The sequence below is a fragment of the Nilaparvata lugens genome, chromosome 8, assembly GCF_014356525.2.
Source record: "Nilaparvata lugens isolate BPH chromosome 8, ASM1435652v1, whole genome shotgun sequence".
Classification (NCBI taxonomy): Eukaryota; Metazoa; Arthropoda; class Insecta; order Hemiptera; family Delphacidae; genus Nilaparvata; species Nilaparvata lugens.
This window is the reverse complement of record NC_052511.1, coordinates 46816950-46837772: the sequence shown is the minus strand read 5'-3', so window position 1 is coordinate 46837772 and position 20823 is coordinate 46816950. Positions and strand designations below refer to the sequence as shown.

Here is a 20823-nt window from a genome sequence, read left to right as displayed (position 1 = left end):
AGAAAATCCGAGTTAAAACATAGACCTCACTATGTTCGGTCAATAAGGAATTGAAATTTTTCTGTTAACCTTACACAATATAAAAGAAGTGAAATCTAAAAGTAAAATAGGCCTACAACATTATTACACAAGAAATCGAAATCCAAATTTTCGGGAAAGGAATCAGAAAACTTTAGAAATCCGGAATTCTAAGACATTTTACGATCCTGTTATCTGGGTATTGACAGAGTATAGTCAAGTATATTATTTAGCAGTTAAGTAGGGTCTATGGGCACCCTAGCACGAACTAGACAGGTAGTGGCTCTTTGTCTTTCCTTCTATTTTGGGCCGCACTTTCTCTCTTTCTTGCTCGGTCAGTGACGAAATTCGTAGAATCCCAAGGAATTCTTGAGGGCAGCAAAAGAATGTGGAGATCGCTTCCTATGATACACCCGTCCTCTTCTTCATTTCAATTGGGTCTTCTTCTTCTTCTTTTCTTCTTCTTCTTCTTCTTCTTCTTCTTCTTCTTCTTCCTCTTCTTCAGACCGAAAGTTTGTTTGTTTCTTTTCTAGAGTAGGGCTGGCCAGCTAACCTTTTCTCTATGGATGATCTCTTTCCCGCTCTCAGAATGTATGCAGTACAGTATTCTCATTCCGATTGTACTCAGTTTGGGGTTAATGCCCTATATAGCTCTAGGTCTAGGTCAACATATACCTACATTATGTAGATAAACTTCCAAGGTTCTTACTGAAAAATACCATAGTTCTACCATAGTGAGGTCCACGTTGCCATCCTTGTCTATCATTCGACAAAGCAGATAGGCCTAGTGCTATCGTTTTCTACCTCTGCAAAGTTAGCAGATCACTTATTAATAATGAAGAAATATATTATATTGACAAAAATATTCAATCTCAAATATCAAAATTCATTATTCAATAATTTAATTGACCGAGCGAAATGAGGTCTAAGATTCAAGTCGACGGTTTGGCATTTGTCTTAATGTTTAAATGTTTTATATGTTGCGCATTTACGGCGAAACGCGTTAACAGATTTTCATGAAATTTGACAGGTATGTTCCTTTTTTAAATGCGGTTTTTGGAAATTTTGGATTTCAAGGATAATATAAAAGGAAAAGAGCCTCCTTCAGACGCCAATATTAGAGTAAAAATCAGACTATAGAAATATTCATCATAAATCAGCTGACAAGTGATTACACAGATGTGTGGAGAAGCCAGTCTATTGCTGTATTTCCATAATATCTATAGTTTCAATCAGGTAGATACTTGTGGATGAGAATACTGCGTGAGGTCTACTGTTCACAGAACTACTAGTATCATCTACTCTGTAGATAGGATTAATCAGACTATAGAATTATTCATAATCAATCAGCTGACGAGTGGATTACACAGATGTTCTGGAGAAGCCGTGTCTATTTCTATAAGGTCTATAGTTTTAATCAGATACTTTGAAGAGTTATGCATCTTCAAGGTCTTTGGTTTTAATATTTTGTTTTGCAGTCATGGTATTATTATTGCGTGCCCATCATTATCAATATCCTCACATTTGAAAAAAACTAATTTGATAGGTGATTGAAAATAATGCCATAATGCTTCTTGTATTTTTTTATTGTAAAGAAATAATTTTCATCAGATGGAAAGATTATCACGGAACTGGATGAATTATATCATATGGAATACAAATTCAAACGTGAACTGAATTTGTTAACATTTCAAACAGGTGACATCAGATACTTGTGGATGAGAAAACTGCGTGAGGTCTACTGTTCACAGAACTACTAGTACAATACTTTTGTATTTTAATTTCACTTGTTTTACATTTGTGTGAGTTTATTTGACGTGCAATGTAACATAACATTTTTCAATATTTTTATCACATTCTATCAGGTAACCCGTGCTCCGCAGGGGTCTGTTTAAAAACTTGACAACCTGAAAGCTTCACATAATGAAATCTTGAAGAATTTAAAATAGGTCTATATCCTCGGCAAATTAAGAATCTATATGCAATAATTCAAGTTAATCAGTTGAGTAGTTGAGACGTGAATTTCCTGAATTTCCTATCCCCTACATGTATGAGCCAATTCTTTCCTTTATTAGATATTATAGATGAGATTTTTGACACTTTACATTCTCTATTATTTCCAGAGAGGAGTATATTTTAAGGGTTGTGTGTCAGAAAGGACCCAGAGTCCTAACTCCGCCTTTAATGATGGCAAAATTATTTAATTTAATTTAATTCAATCTTCATGCATCTCTTTTTCTATCGTTTCCTCCTCTTCTGTCACATCTTCCTCTATTTCTTTTTCACTTTATTTTCTTTTTCCCATCAGGATAAACGAACCGGAATCAATCAAACTCCCAAGTTTGGTCAGACTTTCTTGGTCATTCCTTTTCCAGACAGATTCCTGCTTCCTTATTTTCTCTCGCTGCTTCTTCTTCTTTTGCCTCAACTCTTCATCTTCTTCTTCTTCTTCTTCTTCTTCTCATACTCCTCCTCCTCCTCTTCCTCTCTTTCTCCTGCACCTCCTCTGACTTTCTCTCTCTTTTACTTCTTCCTCTTCTTTTCTTCTTCATCTCCTCTCCACAACATTCTTCTTTCTTCTCCTTTATTCTGCTTCTTCTCCTCTCCATAACATTTTTCTCCTCCTCCTCCTTCTTCTTTATTTCTGCTTCTTCTCCTCTCCACAACATTTTCCCTTCTTCTTCTTCTTCTTCTTCTTCTTCTCCTTCTTCTTCTTCCTCTTCTTCTTCATCTTGTTCTTCTTCTTGCCCCTTCACTTCTTCTCATTCTCCTCCTTCTTCTTCTTCTCAAGCTCCTCCTCCTCCTTCTTCTTCTCCTTCTTGGTCTTGTTCTCCTCCTGTATTCCTGTCCTCCTTCTTGTCTCCCTGTTCTTCTTCCTTCACCTCATCTCACTTCAACTCATATTTTACCTTTCTTCTTCTTCTTCTTCTTCGTGTGTTTTCCTCTTTTTCTCGTTGTCTTGAAGAGTCTATTTCTGGGCTCATTATCATTAACATGGTGAGTGCTGCTTTTTCTAGAAAATTCTATTTGCGGCTCCATTGCCATTTTCGTAGAATGTGTGAATTGAGAGACACAGAGTGAGTGTGATAGAGTGGGGGTGAGTGAGAGAGTGTGAGGGAGGAAGTGAGTGAATGAGTGTGAGAGAGAGATTGAGTGAGGAGCTGAAGATGTACTAGTTTCAGAGCAGGTAGTGAGTCATCGGGACTGTGAATGGAATAATATATCATTCAGAAAGAAAAATCAATTATTGTACTTGGCCAGTAATTTTGTGGAAAATTTGGACATTGGAATAAGTTATATTTTTTAGCTAATGTTCACAGCTTTTCATACATTCGACTTGAAATGATTTCGGGATTTTTGGTTCACAGATTTGGTAGAACAATGCTGAAATATAATTCATTCTACAGGATTTACAATTTACAAAATAATTTAGTAGTTCAATAATTGAAATTGTACCTACTTTGCAATTGTTATAGAGGTTTTAAAGGATGTTAACTTTGTGTGGCTGTTAGGGTTGTTGTTATGGTAGAAAATAATTGAAAGTCTAAATAAAGAGTAATTTTCATAGGTGTTGCAACCAGAAAAATCCGGAAAATATTCAATATCCTGAATTATTTATTGCTTTAGAGATTACGACCACTGTTCAGTATTTATCATTCCAAACTATTTATTACTTACAAGAAACAACTATTTATTCTTATTGGAAACAACTATTCAATATTCCCCTCTATTTATTGCATTCAAAATGGCAGTTGCCAATCTATTCCCCGTCTAGCTTCATAAAATGAGGAAAATATAGAAAATAATAGCCGCATTTTTCTAGGCAAGGAAAACGGGTTGGCCACATAAATATTGATGAATTTTTGTGTGAAAAGTTCCATTCAAATCTATAGTAATAATACTTGCCTGTGAGTGTGAAACGTTCCATTCAATTCAATAGTAATAGTAGTTGGTTGTGCGTGAAGACTTACATCCAATTATATAGTATTCATATTTGCCTGAGTGTGTGAAACGTTCTATTCAAATCTATATAAATAAAGTACTCAATAAATCAATCAATTCAACGAATTTTACAAAGTATGAGAAATTAATTACTAGAGTCGGTCTTGAGCTGTTGTATTATGCTGCTGTGTAGTTTTTCAAATTACAATTTTCTCTTCATTCTACTCAGCCCCTCATTCTCATTCTACTTGGCTTCTTATTCTCACTTCCTCTTCCTCTTTTTTTTCTCTTTCTTCTGCTTCTTCTATTTCCAATTCTTCTACTTCTTTATCATCTTCTTCAATTTCTTATTCTTCTTCGTCTTCTTTCCTTCCTTCCTCCTTCTTCTTCTTCTTCTTCTTCTTCTTCTTCTTCTTCTTCTTCTTCATCTTCTTGTTCCTTGTCTTCTTCTTCAATTTCTTATTCTTCTTCGTCTTCTTTCCTTCCTTCCTTCCTCCTCCTTCTTCTTCTTCTTCATCTTCTTGTTCCTTGTCTTCTTCTTCCTTTCCTTCTTCTCCTTCTCCTTCAAGAGAAACACACACACAGTGAATATCCAGCAATCACCCAACCAAAAATCGTGACTTTCCAAGTGCATCGGAATAGTAGACAACAGATGGACTTTGGAGCAGGTGCGGAAGAGAGAGAGAGTAAGTGAGTGAGAGAGACAATAGAGAGAAGAAGAGTGTAGGATGATAAGAAAATCGGTTGGAGGCGGTTGACGAAGGAGGAGGTGGAGGAAGAGGAGTAGGTGGAGACGTACGTCTGGACATGCGATAATTATAAGGCGCCATTCAAAAGCTAATGTTGGCTGTAGTCTGGCGCCAAGTAGTGAAACCGGCAACACTGTGCATCGGTCTCCCAGTTCCCAAGAGGCGCATCAAAGGCATTGCAATGCTATACATGCATACTGTGAGACCGGTTCACAGGTATGCTCGTTTCACATAATCTCCACTGTGTTTGAGTTCCCACTCCACAGAAAATTAAGTAAAACAGTTTAGTTTGTCTATAGTGAGGTCTACGTTATAATAGCAGTAATTGATAAACATTGGTGTTGCTATCCTTGTCTATCTTTCGACAAAGCAGGTAGTGCTATCCTTTTCTAGCTCCCGAACTTTGCCAGATCGGTTTATTTACAATGTAGAAATATAATTGATTAACAAAATATTTAATCTTTATTAACCCTAAAGAGACACACTGGGGTGTTTCACACCCCAGGGATTTTTTTCTGTTCTGCAGTTGACAATATCAAACAGAATTTATGCCCAGTCTAAATCAGGTTTGTAATATTGTCAACTACTCTCCACCACTTCCAGTCAGTAATAGTATTTTACCAGGTCACCAGCTCATCTTGTTCTTCGTTTGGGGTGTCTAACCACCCCAGAGTGTCTTTTACGTAGGACTTTTTTCAAACACTTTTATTACAAAGATTTACTTGTATTTCATACGAATGTGGTATGGGATGATGGATCAGATTGGAATTAATGCTATGATTCTCTACAATTTGAGATTCAAAACAATAAAATGAAGAGACGTGAGTTTTGATGAAGTTGTCATGGCAATGATCAAGCCATCGTTCAAACCGGATTAGGAGCTCCAACACTTGGGCGGAACATACGTACTTCTAAAATTAGTATAAATATTGATAAGCAGTGCTTTACTTTTGATTTCTGTATGCACTTGGAACAAAAATGATTAAGAAATGATGAAGTATGGTCTTAGTACTTGTTTTTTTTTTTATATTTTTCAAAGAAAAATGCAAATTAAATTTGGGTGTTCAACACCCCAGTGTGTCTACTGTGTTAGCATAAAGTAAGTGTGTCTCTGTAGGGTTAATTGATAAATTGAAACAAGAATGGACAGTTAATATTGAGCTAGATATACCGGTATCAGATATCCTCTATAGAAGGCAGTGGCAAGGCAGAGAGTCGGCAGTGCTGTTCTCCTATCTGCCATTATAACGTGGACCTCACTAGACTCATACAAGATTGATATATTTGTCTCAAATATAACCTAGTTTTTGATAGAATGGTTGAATCCATTCAATCATGGAATTTTTGTTGATTAATTAATTGATAATGGCTTTGCCCGTTGATGCTCCACTAAATATTTTAAAATATAATTTTGTATCAATGAATCAATAAAGGATCTATAATAAAGTAAGGAACTGGCTTATACACGTACGGCATAGGAAAATTATGTTTGACGCATCATCACGTCTGAACTACTCAACTGATTAACTTGAAATTTTGAATATAGATACTTAATTAACCGAGGATGGTTATAGGCCTATTCTCAATTCTTCAAGATTTCATTACGTCAAGTTTCCAGTTTGTCATATTAAAAAAAAATGTTTGACGCATCATCACGTCTGAACTAATCAACTGATTGACTTGAAATTTTGCATATAGATTCTTGATTAGCCGAGGATGGATTTTAGGCCTCAATTCTTCAAGATTTACGTCAAGTTTTCAGTTTGTCATAATTTTTTTTCCGTTTCTCATGTTTTTGCTAGTAAAGAATAAATTATTGAAGTTATTCAAATAATATTTAAATGTGCATAAAACGACTGAAAACATTCAAACTATCCATGACTTTTTTAAACAAATTGAGTAGAGAACGATTGAAAATGGTTTGAAAAAATTCTCATTTTTTTCTCTTTCTAACTGCGGTAGGTGTGGTTCAGTCAGCTCTGGCTTATCTTCTGTCAGTATTGGTTAAATGGGAAGCATAGCTGTTATACACTAGGAATGCTGACAATTTAAAATGAATCTGACAGTATAGCGGTGGCGCCTATGGTCAAGTATAGAGGTCGAATTCCTGTAGACAGTATGCTCTTTCAATGCTCACAGGAATCTCACTTTGATACAACGTTGTGTGCCGTTATTTGATACAGTTTCAATGTGTGATACACGTTGCAAAATTACAGTACATTGGGTGGATTGTAAGAAGGTTGAGTTGGATTTAACCGCCGTTAAATGATGTCATCTGATGAATGTATCTGAAGTGAGGTCGACGTTATAATGGCAGTATTTGATTAACAGCGATGTTGCTATCCTTGTCTATTATTCTACAAAGCAGATGATGCTATCCTTTTCTAGTACTGCAACGTTTCCAGATCGGTTTTGAACAATGTAGAAATATAATCAATTTACAAAATATTCAATGGTGTTGCTATATCCTTGTCTATCTCTTGACAAAGCAGATCACGCTATCCTTTTCTAGTACTGCAACGTTGCCAGATCGGTTTTGAACAATGTAGAAATATAATCAATTTACAAAATATCAAATGGTGTTGCTTTCCTTGTCTATCTCTCGACAAAGCAGATCACGCTATCCTTTTCTAGTACTGCAACGTTGCCAGATCGGTTTTGAACAATGTAGAAATATAATTAATAAGTTATACAAAATAGTTTATCACAAATATGAAAATGTGTTACCTAATCATTGAAAAAAATAATTTCTTTGATGAATAAAATTTTTCATATTTGTGATAAACTATTTTGTATAACTTATTAATTATACTTCTACATTGTTCAAAACCGATCTGGCAACGTTGCAGTACTAGAAAAGGATAGCGTGATCTGCTTTATCAAGAGACAGACAAGGATATGATTGATCATTTTAAACAAGAATGAACAGTTGATATTACATCAGAAATACCCCGGTATCAGCTATCCTCTATAGAAGGCAGTGGCAAGGCAGAGAATCGGCAACCCTGTTCTCTTATCTTTCTCCACTGCCATTATAACGTGGACATCACTATATCAATGATAAATCCACAACGGTTGAATTCAGTTAGAGTTTTCTGCAACTGTCATATTGTTGATTCCCATGGATTTTATCATAAAATGAAATTATTTTCTGTTGATATTTTACAATTTTTCTCTCATATCTTTCTCTATGAATATCATTAAAAAACTCTGACACCAGACCTGACCCAGCCAGGTCACTCGATATTATCATTTTTACTTTCCATGCCCTATTAGCCATAGGAAAGGAAAGTATTGCTTTCCGAAAAAATTAAGGTACCCCAATTTCTTAATTTCTATACTTTCAAGGTCCCCTGAGTCCAAAAAATGTTTTTTGGTATTGGTCTGTGTGTGTGTGTGTGTATGAGTGTATTGTCGTCTGTGTAAACGATATCTCATCTCCCAATTAACGGAATGACTTGAAATTTGGAACTTAAGGTCCTTACACTATAAAGATCCGACACGAACAATTTCGATCGAATGCAATTCAGATGGCGGCTAAAATGACGAAAATGTTTGTCAAAAACAGGGTTTTTCGCGATTTCCTCAAAACAGCTCAACGATTTGATCAAATTCATACCTAATATAGTCATTGATAAGCTGTATTAACTGCCACAAGTCCCATATCAGTAAAATTTCAGGAGCTCCGCCCCATCTATGCAAAGTTTCGATTTAGATTTTCAATTATCAGCTTCAGATACGATTTGAACTAGAAATTCCAAGTGGAAAAGATTGAGCATGAGAATCTCTACAATTAATGTCCAGTAACATGTTCACCTAGAATTAAAAATAAGCTCGAAATTCGAGAAAATGTGATTATCCAATTGCAACTGTTGGCAACTGTTGATTCTATTAATCATTCACTATGAAGAGATAGCAGATCTCGTGTGTATCCAGCGTTATTATCCTGTCACCAGCTGGCTCAGATCTTAGAATAGTAGACTTTTATGCGCATGAACACTAGCGTCAGGTGATCAATTTTCATAACGGCAAGGAAAGTAGTGTGAGTGCGCCACACCAGATTTTTAAAAAACTCTTCACCCATACTTGTCTGGGAACTGGAAACCTCTATGAATTACTCTACACTCTTGACTATTATTGATAATTTTGTGCATGTTTTACTGTATTTTAATTGTTATTTAGATGTGTATTTTTCTCTAATTTTGTTTTTTTTCTTATTACAGAGTCTCCCCTCCACCTTACTGTCGTTTCTCCAGAGAGAGGTTAAAGCCTGAAGGTGAGTCAATTCAAGAGAGTCATTTTCAAAAATAATAATTTTTAAAATCTTTTTGGAATTGAATAAACCCAAATTTCAAATCAATAGAAGTGTAGACAGGTTTGGATTACCTGGATCATAATAAAACCTAGTAGGTAACCCGTGTTTCGCAAGGGTTTGATTAAAAACTTGACCAACTGAAAACTCGACCTACTGAAGTCTTGAAGAATTAATTAATTAAATGAATAAATGTGTTGTACGAGTAGGAGATTATTGTGTAGAAGTAACACAGCTTGATGTAAATTGCTGTCAAAAGAGTTACCTATTGGATATATTTCTTCTATTCCATGTTTTTTTGGTTCACTCACTTACCCAGCTTAGATTTGATCACTTTTTTAAAGTTATACAACTAGTTGAGAAAAAAATTTCTCTTATCCATAGTAAAGCTAGGATTAAGGTCCGAACCCACTAGAACGTATCATACCATGACCGTGCCCGTACCGACACATGCAAAAAAATATTCTTTGCATCATTTGATATGTAATGCACCCATTAGGACCGTTCCGTCACCGGCCAAGCACGGAGCGTGCCATGGCACGTCCAGGTCAACATTTGTCAGCAGTAATTTTGTCGGACGGAACGGTCCTTGCATGGCACGTGACGCCTGCAAACCCCGTTGTAACCGCGTATGCACCGCGTTGGTAACCAGTTCACCGCTACATTCTCTTGCTAACTGACGCGTTCCCAACAACTTCTGACGGGCATCATACGCGTATCATACGCGTATCATACCCGTATCATACGCGTACATACGCGTAATGTACTGGCATAGACCGCTGTTGATCCGTGTAGGGGGCATAGTTGTTATTTTACGTGCCTGGCATGGTAGGACACGGTCCGTGTCTGATACGTTCTAGTGGGTTCGAACCTTAAAGGTTTATTATCAAATCTCATATTTCTTTCTTCTAATACGATATTTTTTTCAAAGACTTTACAAACTGAAAACTCTAACTACTGAAGTCTCGAAGAATTCAAAATAGGCCTATAACCATCCTCGGTTAATCAATAATCTATAATATGCAAAATTAAAATTTAATCAGTTGAGTAGTTCAGACGTGATGTTAAATGGACGGAGGCTTTTTCTCCTCTTCACAATATTCTTCTCCTTCTGCTTCTTCTTCTTCTTCTTTTCTTCTTCTACGTCTTCTTCTTCTTCTTTTTGTTCGTCTTCTTTGTAGCAAGCGCCACAACGTAGAGGCGCCGCTAATATAAATGAAAATAAATAAATAATAGATTTAACTGCTGCAAGTGAGCTGTAGTGCATTGCTGTGTGGCGCCAGACACTCACTCAACCTTGGACTTATTCCATTTTTCACCACACTTCTTCTCTTTCTTCTTCTTCTTCTTCTTCTTCTTCTTCTCCTTCTTCTTCTCAGTCTTCTTCTTCCTCTTCCTCTTCTTCTTCTTCTTCTTCTTCTTCTTCTTCTTCTTTCTTCTTCTTCTTCTTCATCATCACTTCATCTTCACCTCTTCTGTTTTTAAGTGTTCAAAAATCTAAACACAGTTGTCTGTACTGTGTTTAGTCGCCGAATTACGTACTAAAGACAGTACAATATGCAACGTGATTATGGCTAAAAACAGTACTGTTCATGTAACGCAGTATCAAGTACTAGAAACAGTACAGTCTACAGTTTGGGCTGTGTTGATAAAAATAGTTCTGTTTGTAGAACACTGTAGCCTATTATGTACTAGAAACCGTATAGTTTGCGCTGTGATAATTGCTAAAAACAGTACTGTTTATAGGGCACTGTATTATGTACTAGAAAAAGTATAGTGTGCTATTCGATTGCTGAAAACAGTACTGTTTATAAGGCACAGTTTTAAGTACTATAAACTGTACATTGTCCTCTGTGGTAATTGCAAAACACAGTGCTGTGTATAGAGCGCCATATTAAGCACTAGAAACAGTACATTGTCCTCCTGGGTGATTGCTAAAAACAGTACTGTCTATAGGGCGCCATATTATGCACTAAAAACAGTACATTGTCCACTGTGGTGATTGCTAAAAACAGTACTGTTTATAGGGCGCCATATTACGCACTAAAAACAGTATATTGTCCACTGTGGTGATTGCTAAAAACAGTACTGTTTATAGGGTGCCGTATTACGTACTAGAAACAGTACAGTGTGCAGCATGTTGTTGCTAAAAACAGTCAACTATTCATGTGGCGTCTGTCTATCGTCCTGTAAGCGCCAACGGAGGCGTTTAGTCTCAAGGAGGTGGCGTCTCTTTCTTTCTCTCTCACTCTTCATCCTCGTTGCTATACTTCTCTCTCTTCTCTCTCTCTCTCTCTCTCTCTCTCTCTCTCTCTCTCTCTCTCTCTTCATCTGAGTCTTCTCTCTCAGCAGCAATAACAACTTAGTCGGTATTTGAGAAATGAATAAGTAGTTGGCGCCACGAAGTTAAGATGTTCTTAACTTTAGAGCTATCACTTGATTCGAGTCTATGATGAGATGTAATGCATATTGAGAACGGTTGATTGTTTTTTTGGCTGGCGTCATTTCGAAGTTGGTTAGAGCGTCATTTCCAAAGTCTGTTGGGTTTTATGTGGGGTGGAATTAGATTTGAATTTAGAGGTTTTTCGTATCATGTTTTTGCAGTTTTTGTTGTAGTGCAGTTTTTTGATTGATAACGGGTTTTCTCTGTTGTATCTAAAATTCGATCTTACTCTCAAAACTCGGTATATTCTCTCTCTACAGATCTAGTGTTTGTAGCTCGTTGACAAAACAAGACACTGGTTTATCACTCTATTTCTCTACTCCTCTATGTGAACTTGAACACAACAGTGTGTGTCCTCTCTACAGATCTAGTTATCGTAGCTCAACACGACAACGGTTCTACACTCTAGATATCTAGATATCTAGATATCTACTTCTCTATGTGAAATCTTTGTGACAAAACAGTAGTGTGTCCTCTCTACAGATCTAGTGCTCGTTGCTCAACGACACATCAACACTCTAAACTTTTAATATTGACTATCGAACTTCTGTCTCAAGGACACGTCACGGAGCCGGCACTCCATTCCTCTACTCCTCTATGTAAACTTTGGCAATACAATAGTCTGTTCACTCTGCAGATCTACCTATCGTAGCTCAAAGAAATGCCTCCGTTCCGTCACTCTATACCTCTACTTTTCTATGTGAACTTGGACAACAGAACAGTGTGTCCACTCTACATAATTATCTAGTTATCGAAGCTCAACGACACTACACGAGGACGTCACTCTATGCCTCTACTCCTCTATGTGAACTTGAACAACACAACAGTGTGTCCACTCTACATATCTAGTTATCGTAGCTCAACGACACTACACGAGGACGTCACTCTACGCCTCTACTCCTCTATGTGAACTTAGACAACACAACAGTCTGTCCTCTCTACAGATCTAGCACTCTTAGCTCAACAACTCGACAACGGTCCGGCACTCTGTTCCTCTATTCCTCTATGTGAACTTGAACACAAAAAATGTGTCCTCTCTTACAACCTCTGTAAACAAAGCCATAGTGCATTCGTCTGTCGTCAGCACAGGTAGGCCTCCTGCACCATTAAAAACCTGGCTGATAAAGATCAGCTGAATTCAACAAATTTTTATTGGTGTAGAAGTCCTACCTGTGCTGACGTCACACGAATGCACTACGGCTTTGTTTATGGAGGTAGTGCCTCTCTACAGATCTAATGATCGTAGCTCAACAACTCGACAATGGTCCGGCACTCTATTCCTCTACTCCTCTATGTGAACTTCAACAACACAACAGTCTGTCCTCTCTACAAATCTAGTGGTCTTAGCTGAACGGCACTAAACTGTCCGTCACTCTATACCCTCTACTTCTTTTTAACCAAAAAAGTCAATTTTTAACCTGGAGAAAACATCAGTGTGTCCCCTCTATAGATCTAGTGCTCACAGCTGAACGACACTCAGGCTCAACTCACACTTACGCGACTCAGGTCGAGAAGAGACTCGACTCCAGTCGAGTGCATGTGTTTTCAAATGGTGACACTCAGACCAGTCGATTCTAGTCTTCGCGACGTCACCATTTGGAAACATGCTCTCAACTAGAGTCGAGTCTCTTCTCGACCCGAGTCACATAAGTGTGAGATGAGCCTAAACAGTCCGTCATTATATATCTTTACTTGTATGTTTGATCTTCAATAACACATCAGTGTGTCCTTTCTACAGACCTAGTGCTCGTAGCTTGTTGAAACGACACGACTATGGTTCGTCGCTCTATACCTCTACTCTTCTATGTGAATACAACACATCAATGTGTCCACTCTACATATCTAGTGCTCGTAGCTCAACGACACGACAACGATGTGTCCTTTCTATAGATCTAGTGCTAGTAGCTCAATGACATGACAGCGATGTGTCCTCTCTATAGATCTAGTGCTCGTAGCTCGTTGAAACGACATGACTACGGTTCGTTGCTCTATACCTCTACTCCTCTATGTGAATACAACACATCAATCTGTCCACTCTACATATCTAGTGCTCGTAGCTCAACGATACGACAACGATGTGTCCTCTCTATAGATCTAGTGCTCGTAGCTTGTTGAAACGACAGGACTACGGTTCGTCTCTCTATACCTCTACTCCTCTGTGAAGACAACACATCAATGGTGTCCACTCTACATATCTAGTGCTCGTAGCTGAACGACACGACAATGATGTGTCTTCTCTATAGATCTAGTGCTCGTAGCTCAACGACACAACAGTGATGTTCTCTCTATAGATCTAGTGCTCCTAGCTGGTTGACACGACACGGGACCCGAAAGCACCATCCAATAATAAGCAATTGATGCCAGAAGAATGTCTAGAATGCAATGCATTGGCGGCGGCTCAAGATAATAAATAATAATAATATTGGGATTGGAGGTCGGTCCATCGGCCAATGGCGCCTCTCCTTCATTACCCACCATCTATTTTTAGAACAGACTTGTTTAATGGAGAGGTGATGGCCTCTCACGACTCTCTCGCTCAGTCTGTCTCTCTCTCTCTCACCGCCAGATCATTCTCTCTTGCACTAGAGTTCTTTTACTCTTGTTCTTGAACTCTGTCGCACTCTCTTGCTCTCGAGTTGTTTTATTCCTTTGCTCTTGAACTCTTTCTCTCTGTGTGTGGTGTCGGTCCTCTTCTCTCTCTCTCTCTCTCTCTCTCTCTCTCTCTCTCTCTCTCTCTCTCTCTCATACGCTCACTGTCGAATTCCTTGTTTGTCTTTTGGGTATTGTTGTTTTCAATGCATTTTCTATATGCTCTGAGTTTGTACCTATAACTCCCAATTCATAATGGTTTTATGGAAAATATAACCTATTGATCGATTTCATAGTCTTAGAAATATTTGAATGAAAAAGACTGATTTATTTTATTTTTTTTATAAAAAAACCACTGATTTATTGATAATTACCACAATATCAACTTCTCAACTACACAAAAAGTTAGAAATATTTTATTCGTCTTTTGGGAACTTGAAATGAACGATTACCGGTATCATCTATCCTCCATAGAAGGCAGTGGCAATGCAGATATTCGGCCACGTTGTTCTCCTGTCTTTCTTCACCGCCATAATTGACCAAGCGAAGTGAGGTCTAAGATTCAAGTCGACGATATGGCATTTCTCTTTATGTTTAAATGTTTATATGTTGCGCATTTACGGCGAAACGCGGTAATAGATTTTCATGAAATTTGACAGGTATGTTCCTTTTTTAATTGTGCGTCGACATATATACAAGGTATTTGGAAATTTTGCATTTCAAGGACAATATAAAAGGAGAAAGGAGCCTCCTTCATACGCCAATATTAGAGTAAAAATCAGACTCTAGAATTATTCATCATAAATCAGCTGACAAGTGATTACACAGATGTGTGGAGAAGCCAGTCTATTGCTGTATTTCCATAAGGTCTATAGTGTCAATCAGGTACTTGTGGATGAGAATACTGCGTGAGGTCTACTGTTCACAGAACTACTAGTACAATAAAGGAAATAATTGGCTTGTACACGTACGGGATAGGGAGTTCACGAATGACGCATCATCACGTCTCAACTACTCAACTGATTAACTTGAAATTTTGTATATATAGATTCTTAATTTACCGAGGATGGTTATAGGTCTATTTTAAATTCTTCATGATTTCAGTAGGTCAGGTTTTCGGTTTGTCAAGTTTTTAATTGACCCTAACGCAATCTCTTCTTCTTCTTCTTCTTCTTCTCTTCTTCTTCTTCTTCTTCTTCTTCTTCTTCTTCTTCTTCTTCTCTTCTTCTTCTTCTTTTTACTTAGGTAAGGAAAGTATTGCTTTCCGAAAAAAATTAACGTACCCCAATTTGTAAATTTCTATACGTTTCGAGGTCCCCTGAGTCCAAAAAAGTGGTTTTTGGGTATTGGTCTGTGCCTGTGTGTGTGTGTGTGTGTGTGTGGTGTGTGTGTGTGTGTGTGTGTGTGTGTGTGTATATGAGTGTATGTGCGTCTGTGTACACGATATCTCATCTCCCAATTAACGGAATGACTTGAAATTTGGAACTTAAGGCCATTACAATATAAGGATCCGGCACGAACAATTTCGATCAAATTCAATTCAAGATGGCGGCGAAAATGTCGTAAAAAACAGGGTTTTTCGCGATTTTCTCGAAAACGGCTCCAACGATTTTGATCAAATTTATACCTAGAATAGTCATTGATAAGCTCTATCAACTGCCACAAGTCCCATATCTGTAAAAATTACAGGAGCTCCGCCCCATCTATGCAAAGTTTGAATTTATATTCCCAACTATCAGGCTTCAGATACAATTTAAACAAAAGATTTTAAGTGGAAAAGATTGAGCATAAAAATCTCTTCAATTAATGTTCAGTAACATTTTCACCTAAAATTGAAAATAAGCTCGAAATTCGAGAAAATGTGATTATTTCAATTGCAAACTGTTCGGCAACTGTTGATTCTATTAAATAATTCACTATGAAGAGATAGCAGACCTCGTGTGTTTCCAGCGTTATTGTCCTGTCACCAGCTGGCTTAGATCTTTAAATGTGATCAATATTCATAACGGCAAGGAAAGTTGTGTGAGTGCGCTACACCATTTTTCTTCTTCTTCTCCTTCTCCTCCTCCTTAACATTTTTCTTCTTATTCTTCTTTTTATTCATCTTCATTTTCTTCCTCTTCTTCTTCAACAACTTCTTCTTCTTATCTGCTTCTTCTCTTCTCCACAACATTCTCCTCCTCCTCCTCCTCCTCCTCCTCTCCTCCTCCTCCTCCTAATAAGGAATGCCTTTGATGTTTTTTGGTTGACTAATTAAGTTGGTGTTGTTTAGACTTGATTGTTGGTGGATTGATTGACTTGATTGGACTTGGAAGGTTATTTTGTTGGATTATTTTGTGACTTGGACTTGATTTTGCCGGCGGTTAAACAGTGCTGGTTGGGGGTCGGAAGCCACCTAGAATTTGTTGATTCTCCATGGGTTGTGGGATTTGAAAGTGGTTGGTGATCTTCTCTTAAATAAAATAAAATGATGGGTGAATAATAAAATAGATAGAGAACAGCGTAGTAGAAGGTGATAAAGAAGAAAAAGGAGAAGTTGAAGGAGGTATTGAGGAGTAAAAGAAGGATTAAGAAGAAGAAGAAGAGAAGTGGAGAATGAGAAGACGAAAAATAAGAGTGAAAAGTGCAGACAAACAGAAGCTAGACCAGAACTCAGCAAGCTTTGCTTTGCGACGGGGTGACTGTGTGTTTGTGTAATAATTTACTCTTACTTCTCCGTTTTTTTCTTCAACTTCTTCCTCTTCTACTCCTTCTTCTTCTTCTTCTTCTTCTCTCCTATTCCTTCCTTCTCCTTCTTGTTCTTCTTATTTTCCTTCTTCTCCTCCTCGTTCTTCTTCTCCTTCTTCTTCTTCCTCTTCTTTCCTTTTACTTCTTCTCCCTATTCCTTCCTTCTCCTTCTTGTTCTTCTTCTTTTCCTTCTTCACTTGCTTCTTCTCCTCCTTGTTCTTCTTCTTCTTCTCTTCCAATTCCTTACTTCTCCTTCTTGTTCTTCTTTTCCTTTTTCACCTGCTTCTCCTCCTTGTTGTTGTTGTTCTTCTTCTTCTCCCTATTCCTTACCTCTCCTTCTTGTTCTTCTTCTTTTCCTTTTCCACCTGATTCTTCTCCTCCTTGTTCTTTTTCTTCTCTTTTCCTTCTTCGCCTGCTTCTTCGCCTGCTTCTTCTCCACCTTGTTCTTCTTCTTCTTGCTCTTCTTCTTTTCCTTCTTCACCTGCTTCTTCTCCTCATTGTTCTTCTTCTACTTCTTCTTCTTCTACTTCTTCTTCTTCTTCTTCTTCTTCTTCTTCTTCTTCTTCTTCTTCTTCTTCTTCTTCTTCTACTTCTTCTTATTCTTCTTCTTCTTCTTCTTCTTCTTCTTCTTCTTCTTCTTCTTCTTCTCCTCCTTGTTCTTCTTTTTCTTGTTGAGCGGCGTCGTTTTATTTCTAAGTTTAGCATTTCATACATTCCAGTGGACCAGTTTGACTGGCTCAGTGTGTGTTGTGCTGTGCAGACGGCGTCAGCATTGCTGGAATGGGCAGCAATGGGCTGCTGTTAGTGAGGCATGCTGTCAGATTGAGGTGAATCCAAGTGAGTCAGACTCAGTCCAGCTTCTCCAGTGTGTGGCCCTTTACTTGTTTGGCTGGATCTCATTCTTTTCAGTGCAGCTCAGCGGCGGCCTAAAATTAGTTTTCGTTCATCGATTTTTTCTGGTTTCAGTTCTTGATTCATTCATTCTTTTGCCGCGTTTAAACAATGTTGATTGGCTGGGGAAATATTAGATTAAAATAAATAAAAATTGACCGAGCGAAGTGAGGTCTAAGATTCAAGTCGACGGTTTGGCATTTCTCTTAGGGCCGTTTGCACAGTATAGATTACTAAACTCGATTAAGTTAATCGAGTTTAAGTTAATCTGAAAGTTTAAACTTGAATCGGTTTTCTCAGTGCATTTACTAATCCAGTTTAAGTTAAACTAGTTTAGCGTTATGTTGGTAATAGAATGTGTCATTGTTTATAATATCAGGAAGCCTAATTTTGACAGGAAATTTGTTATTTGTTTACAAACCATCAGTAAATTGAGGTTATGTAGCTACTATTTCCTGGTTCAAAATCCACAGAGCTGTAAGCTGTACGGTAATTAAAGTGGAAAGCGATCAAGAATTCTTCCAAAAATGATGAAATACTATATTCCTATTAGAAACAAACTTATATTTAGTTGGTACCAGATAATATATTATAGAATGTAAGATAAATCCTTATTTTGTTATAAAAATCCACTTAAATCCACTACGGCCTTCCTCGTTTATTAGAAATCTCTCGAAAGCAAAATATCCCAGTTATGTGTTATTAAGAACATGTTTTCTAATGAAAGACCACTGGTAAAAATTGTCTTATTTTCTATCAATTGGTTTATTTAATCAAATATTAAATTGGCACTTGCTTTACTCAAGCAAACCCGTTAAAAAATTCTCCATTATCCCAGAAATTTGAAATTCTATCAATTCCTCCATTATAATTATTTTTACATTCAAATAATGATTCACTATAACTTAAATAATTGACCGAGCGAAGTGTGGTCTAAGATTCAAGTCGACGGTTTGGCATTTCTCTTAAAGTTTAAATGTTTATATGTAGCGCATTTACGGCGAAATACGGTAATAGATTTTCATGAAATTTGACAGGTATGTTCCTTTTTTGATGGCGCGTCGACGTATACAAGGTTTTTGGAAATTTTGCATTTCAAGGATAATATAAAAGGGGAAAAGGAGCCTCCTTCATACGCCAATATTAGAGTAAAAATCAGACTATAGAATCATTCATCATAAATCAGCTGACAAGTGATTACACAGATGTGTGGAGAAGCCAGTCTATAGCTGTATTTCCATAAGGTGTATAGTTTCAATCTGGTACTTGTGGATGAGAATACTGCATGAGGTCTACAGACTACTGTTCACAGAACTACTAGTAATAATGGAATGATATCATTATTATTATAGTTGTGTCATTAGCTGGATGGTCAGACGGTTTGACGGTAACGTAAATGTAGAAAAATGAAGCATCAATCTGGATTTTCGTTTAATAATAATTTTAGAAAAATAATTTGAAAAATAATGGAGTAGCGTTGGTTTTGAATGTGCAGATGAGATGAGATGCTAGCACAGATAACTTGTTGACCTTCATCGTTGGGTCTCTTTTAAGCTTGCTCCAAAACTTGGACTTTTTTGCAAACTGGAGTCTAGAAAAAAACGTGAAAAACTGCATTGACTGGTGTATAGATTAGGAACCGTTTTCGGCTTCTTAAGGCTGTGCAAAGCCTAAAAATAAACTTTCTACTCGTGATATTTGTCTAAGTTTTTTGATTTGTATATCATTATGCTATCAAAATGAAAAAGTTTTCTCAGGAAAACATTTTTTTTTTCTGGTCATTTATTTTCGAGATATGAGCGCCTGATGTTCAAATTTTTGGGACAGGACATTTCAAATTCGGTAAGAGATAAATGCATGAGATGTAGAGGATAGATTATTCATGGTATTGTTGATCTAGTAAAACAAAAATTTCCTGAGAATATCTATTTTTGAAAAAGTTATCCAATTTACCAAAAATAACTAAACTAAAAGTTATTTTTAGTAAATTAAATAAATATCTTAAAAATTGATATTTTCAGGAAATTTTTGTTTTACTAGATCAACAATACCATGAAGAATCCATCCTCTAAATCTCATGGATTTAACTCTTACCGAAGTAAGTGTTCTGTCCCAAAAATTCAATCTTTAGGCGCTCATATATCAAAAAGTAATGATCAGAAAAAAAATGTTTTCCTGAGATAACTTTTTCATTTTGATAGCTTGATGACATACAAATCGAAAAACTTGGAAAAATATCACGAGTAGAAAGTTTATTTTTAACCTTTGCACAGTGCAATTCTGATTGATTTTATGAAAATTGGGACGTCAAGATAGTGGTATATTTCACAAATTGTATTTCAGTTTTAGCTAGATAGGTAATCTGCTCTTACTAAAAATGTATAACTATTATTAATTGTAACTATTGCATGAAAATAGATGGAGTTTTCACAAATTTGATTTAAATTTCGATTTTTTTCGTGTGTTTTTTTAGACCGAGCCCCGAGCGAAGGAAACTGTTGTGAAGGTGATACCCAACTCGAACTGCGGGGCTCTCTTGCCACCAATGGAGAAGGTGAGCATTTTAAACAAAATTTTGAAAATTTTCAGGATTTTCTGATCTCTTTCAAGTAGAACTTGAGAAATTTAAGAGCTTAGAATGCTCTACCATAGTGAGGTCCACGTTATTATGGCAGTGTTTGATTAGCGATGTTATTTCTATCCTTGTCTATCATTCAACAAAGCGGATAGCGCTATCCCTCTCTCTCACTTTGCTCTGTTGCCAAACAATGTAAAATTGATAATTAACAAACAAAATATTTCATATTATTTATAAAAATTCATTATTAAATTATTTAAAAATATAATTTCTTGGTTGATAAAATATAATTGATTATATTTTAAACGAGAATGAACAGTTAATAATATACATCAATTAACCTGTATCAGCTACCGTCTATAGAAGGCATTGACAAGACTGAGGATCGGCAACGTTGTTCTGCTATCTTTCTTCACAACTATTATAACATGGACATCTCTACAGCTCAATATATTGCCATGAATGTTTCTGTTTTCTAATAATTTATCAATGTTAAATTTGTATGTATAGTGTCCACGTTATAATGGCAGTGGAGAAAGATAGGAGAACAATGTTGCCGATCCTCAGTCTTGTT

General features: G+C 36.8%; 1 protein-coding gene across 1 annotated transcript in view; it reads left to right on the top strand.

Moving 5' to 3' along the window:
• Window positions 1–20823, top strand: part of LOC111044286 (mothers against decapentaplegic homolog 6) — a 73720-nt gene that overhangs the window by 35669 nt on the left and 17228 nt on the right. Inside the window, 3 exon segments of the mRNA XM_039435166.1 lie at window positions 4814–4925; window positions 8933–8985; window positions 20145–20225. Coding sequence (XP_039291100.1) covers window positions 4814–4925; window positions 8933–8985; window positions 20145–20225 — 246 coding nt within the window.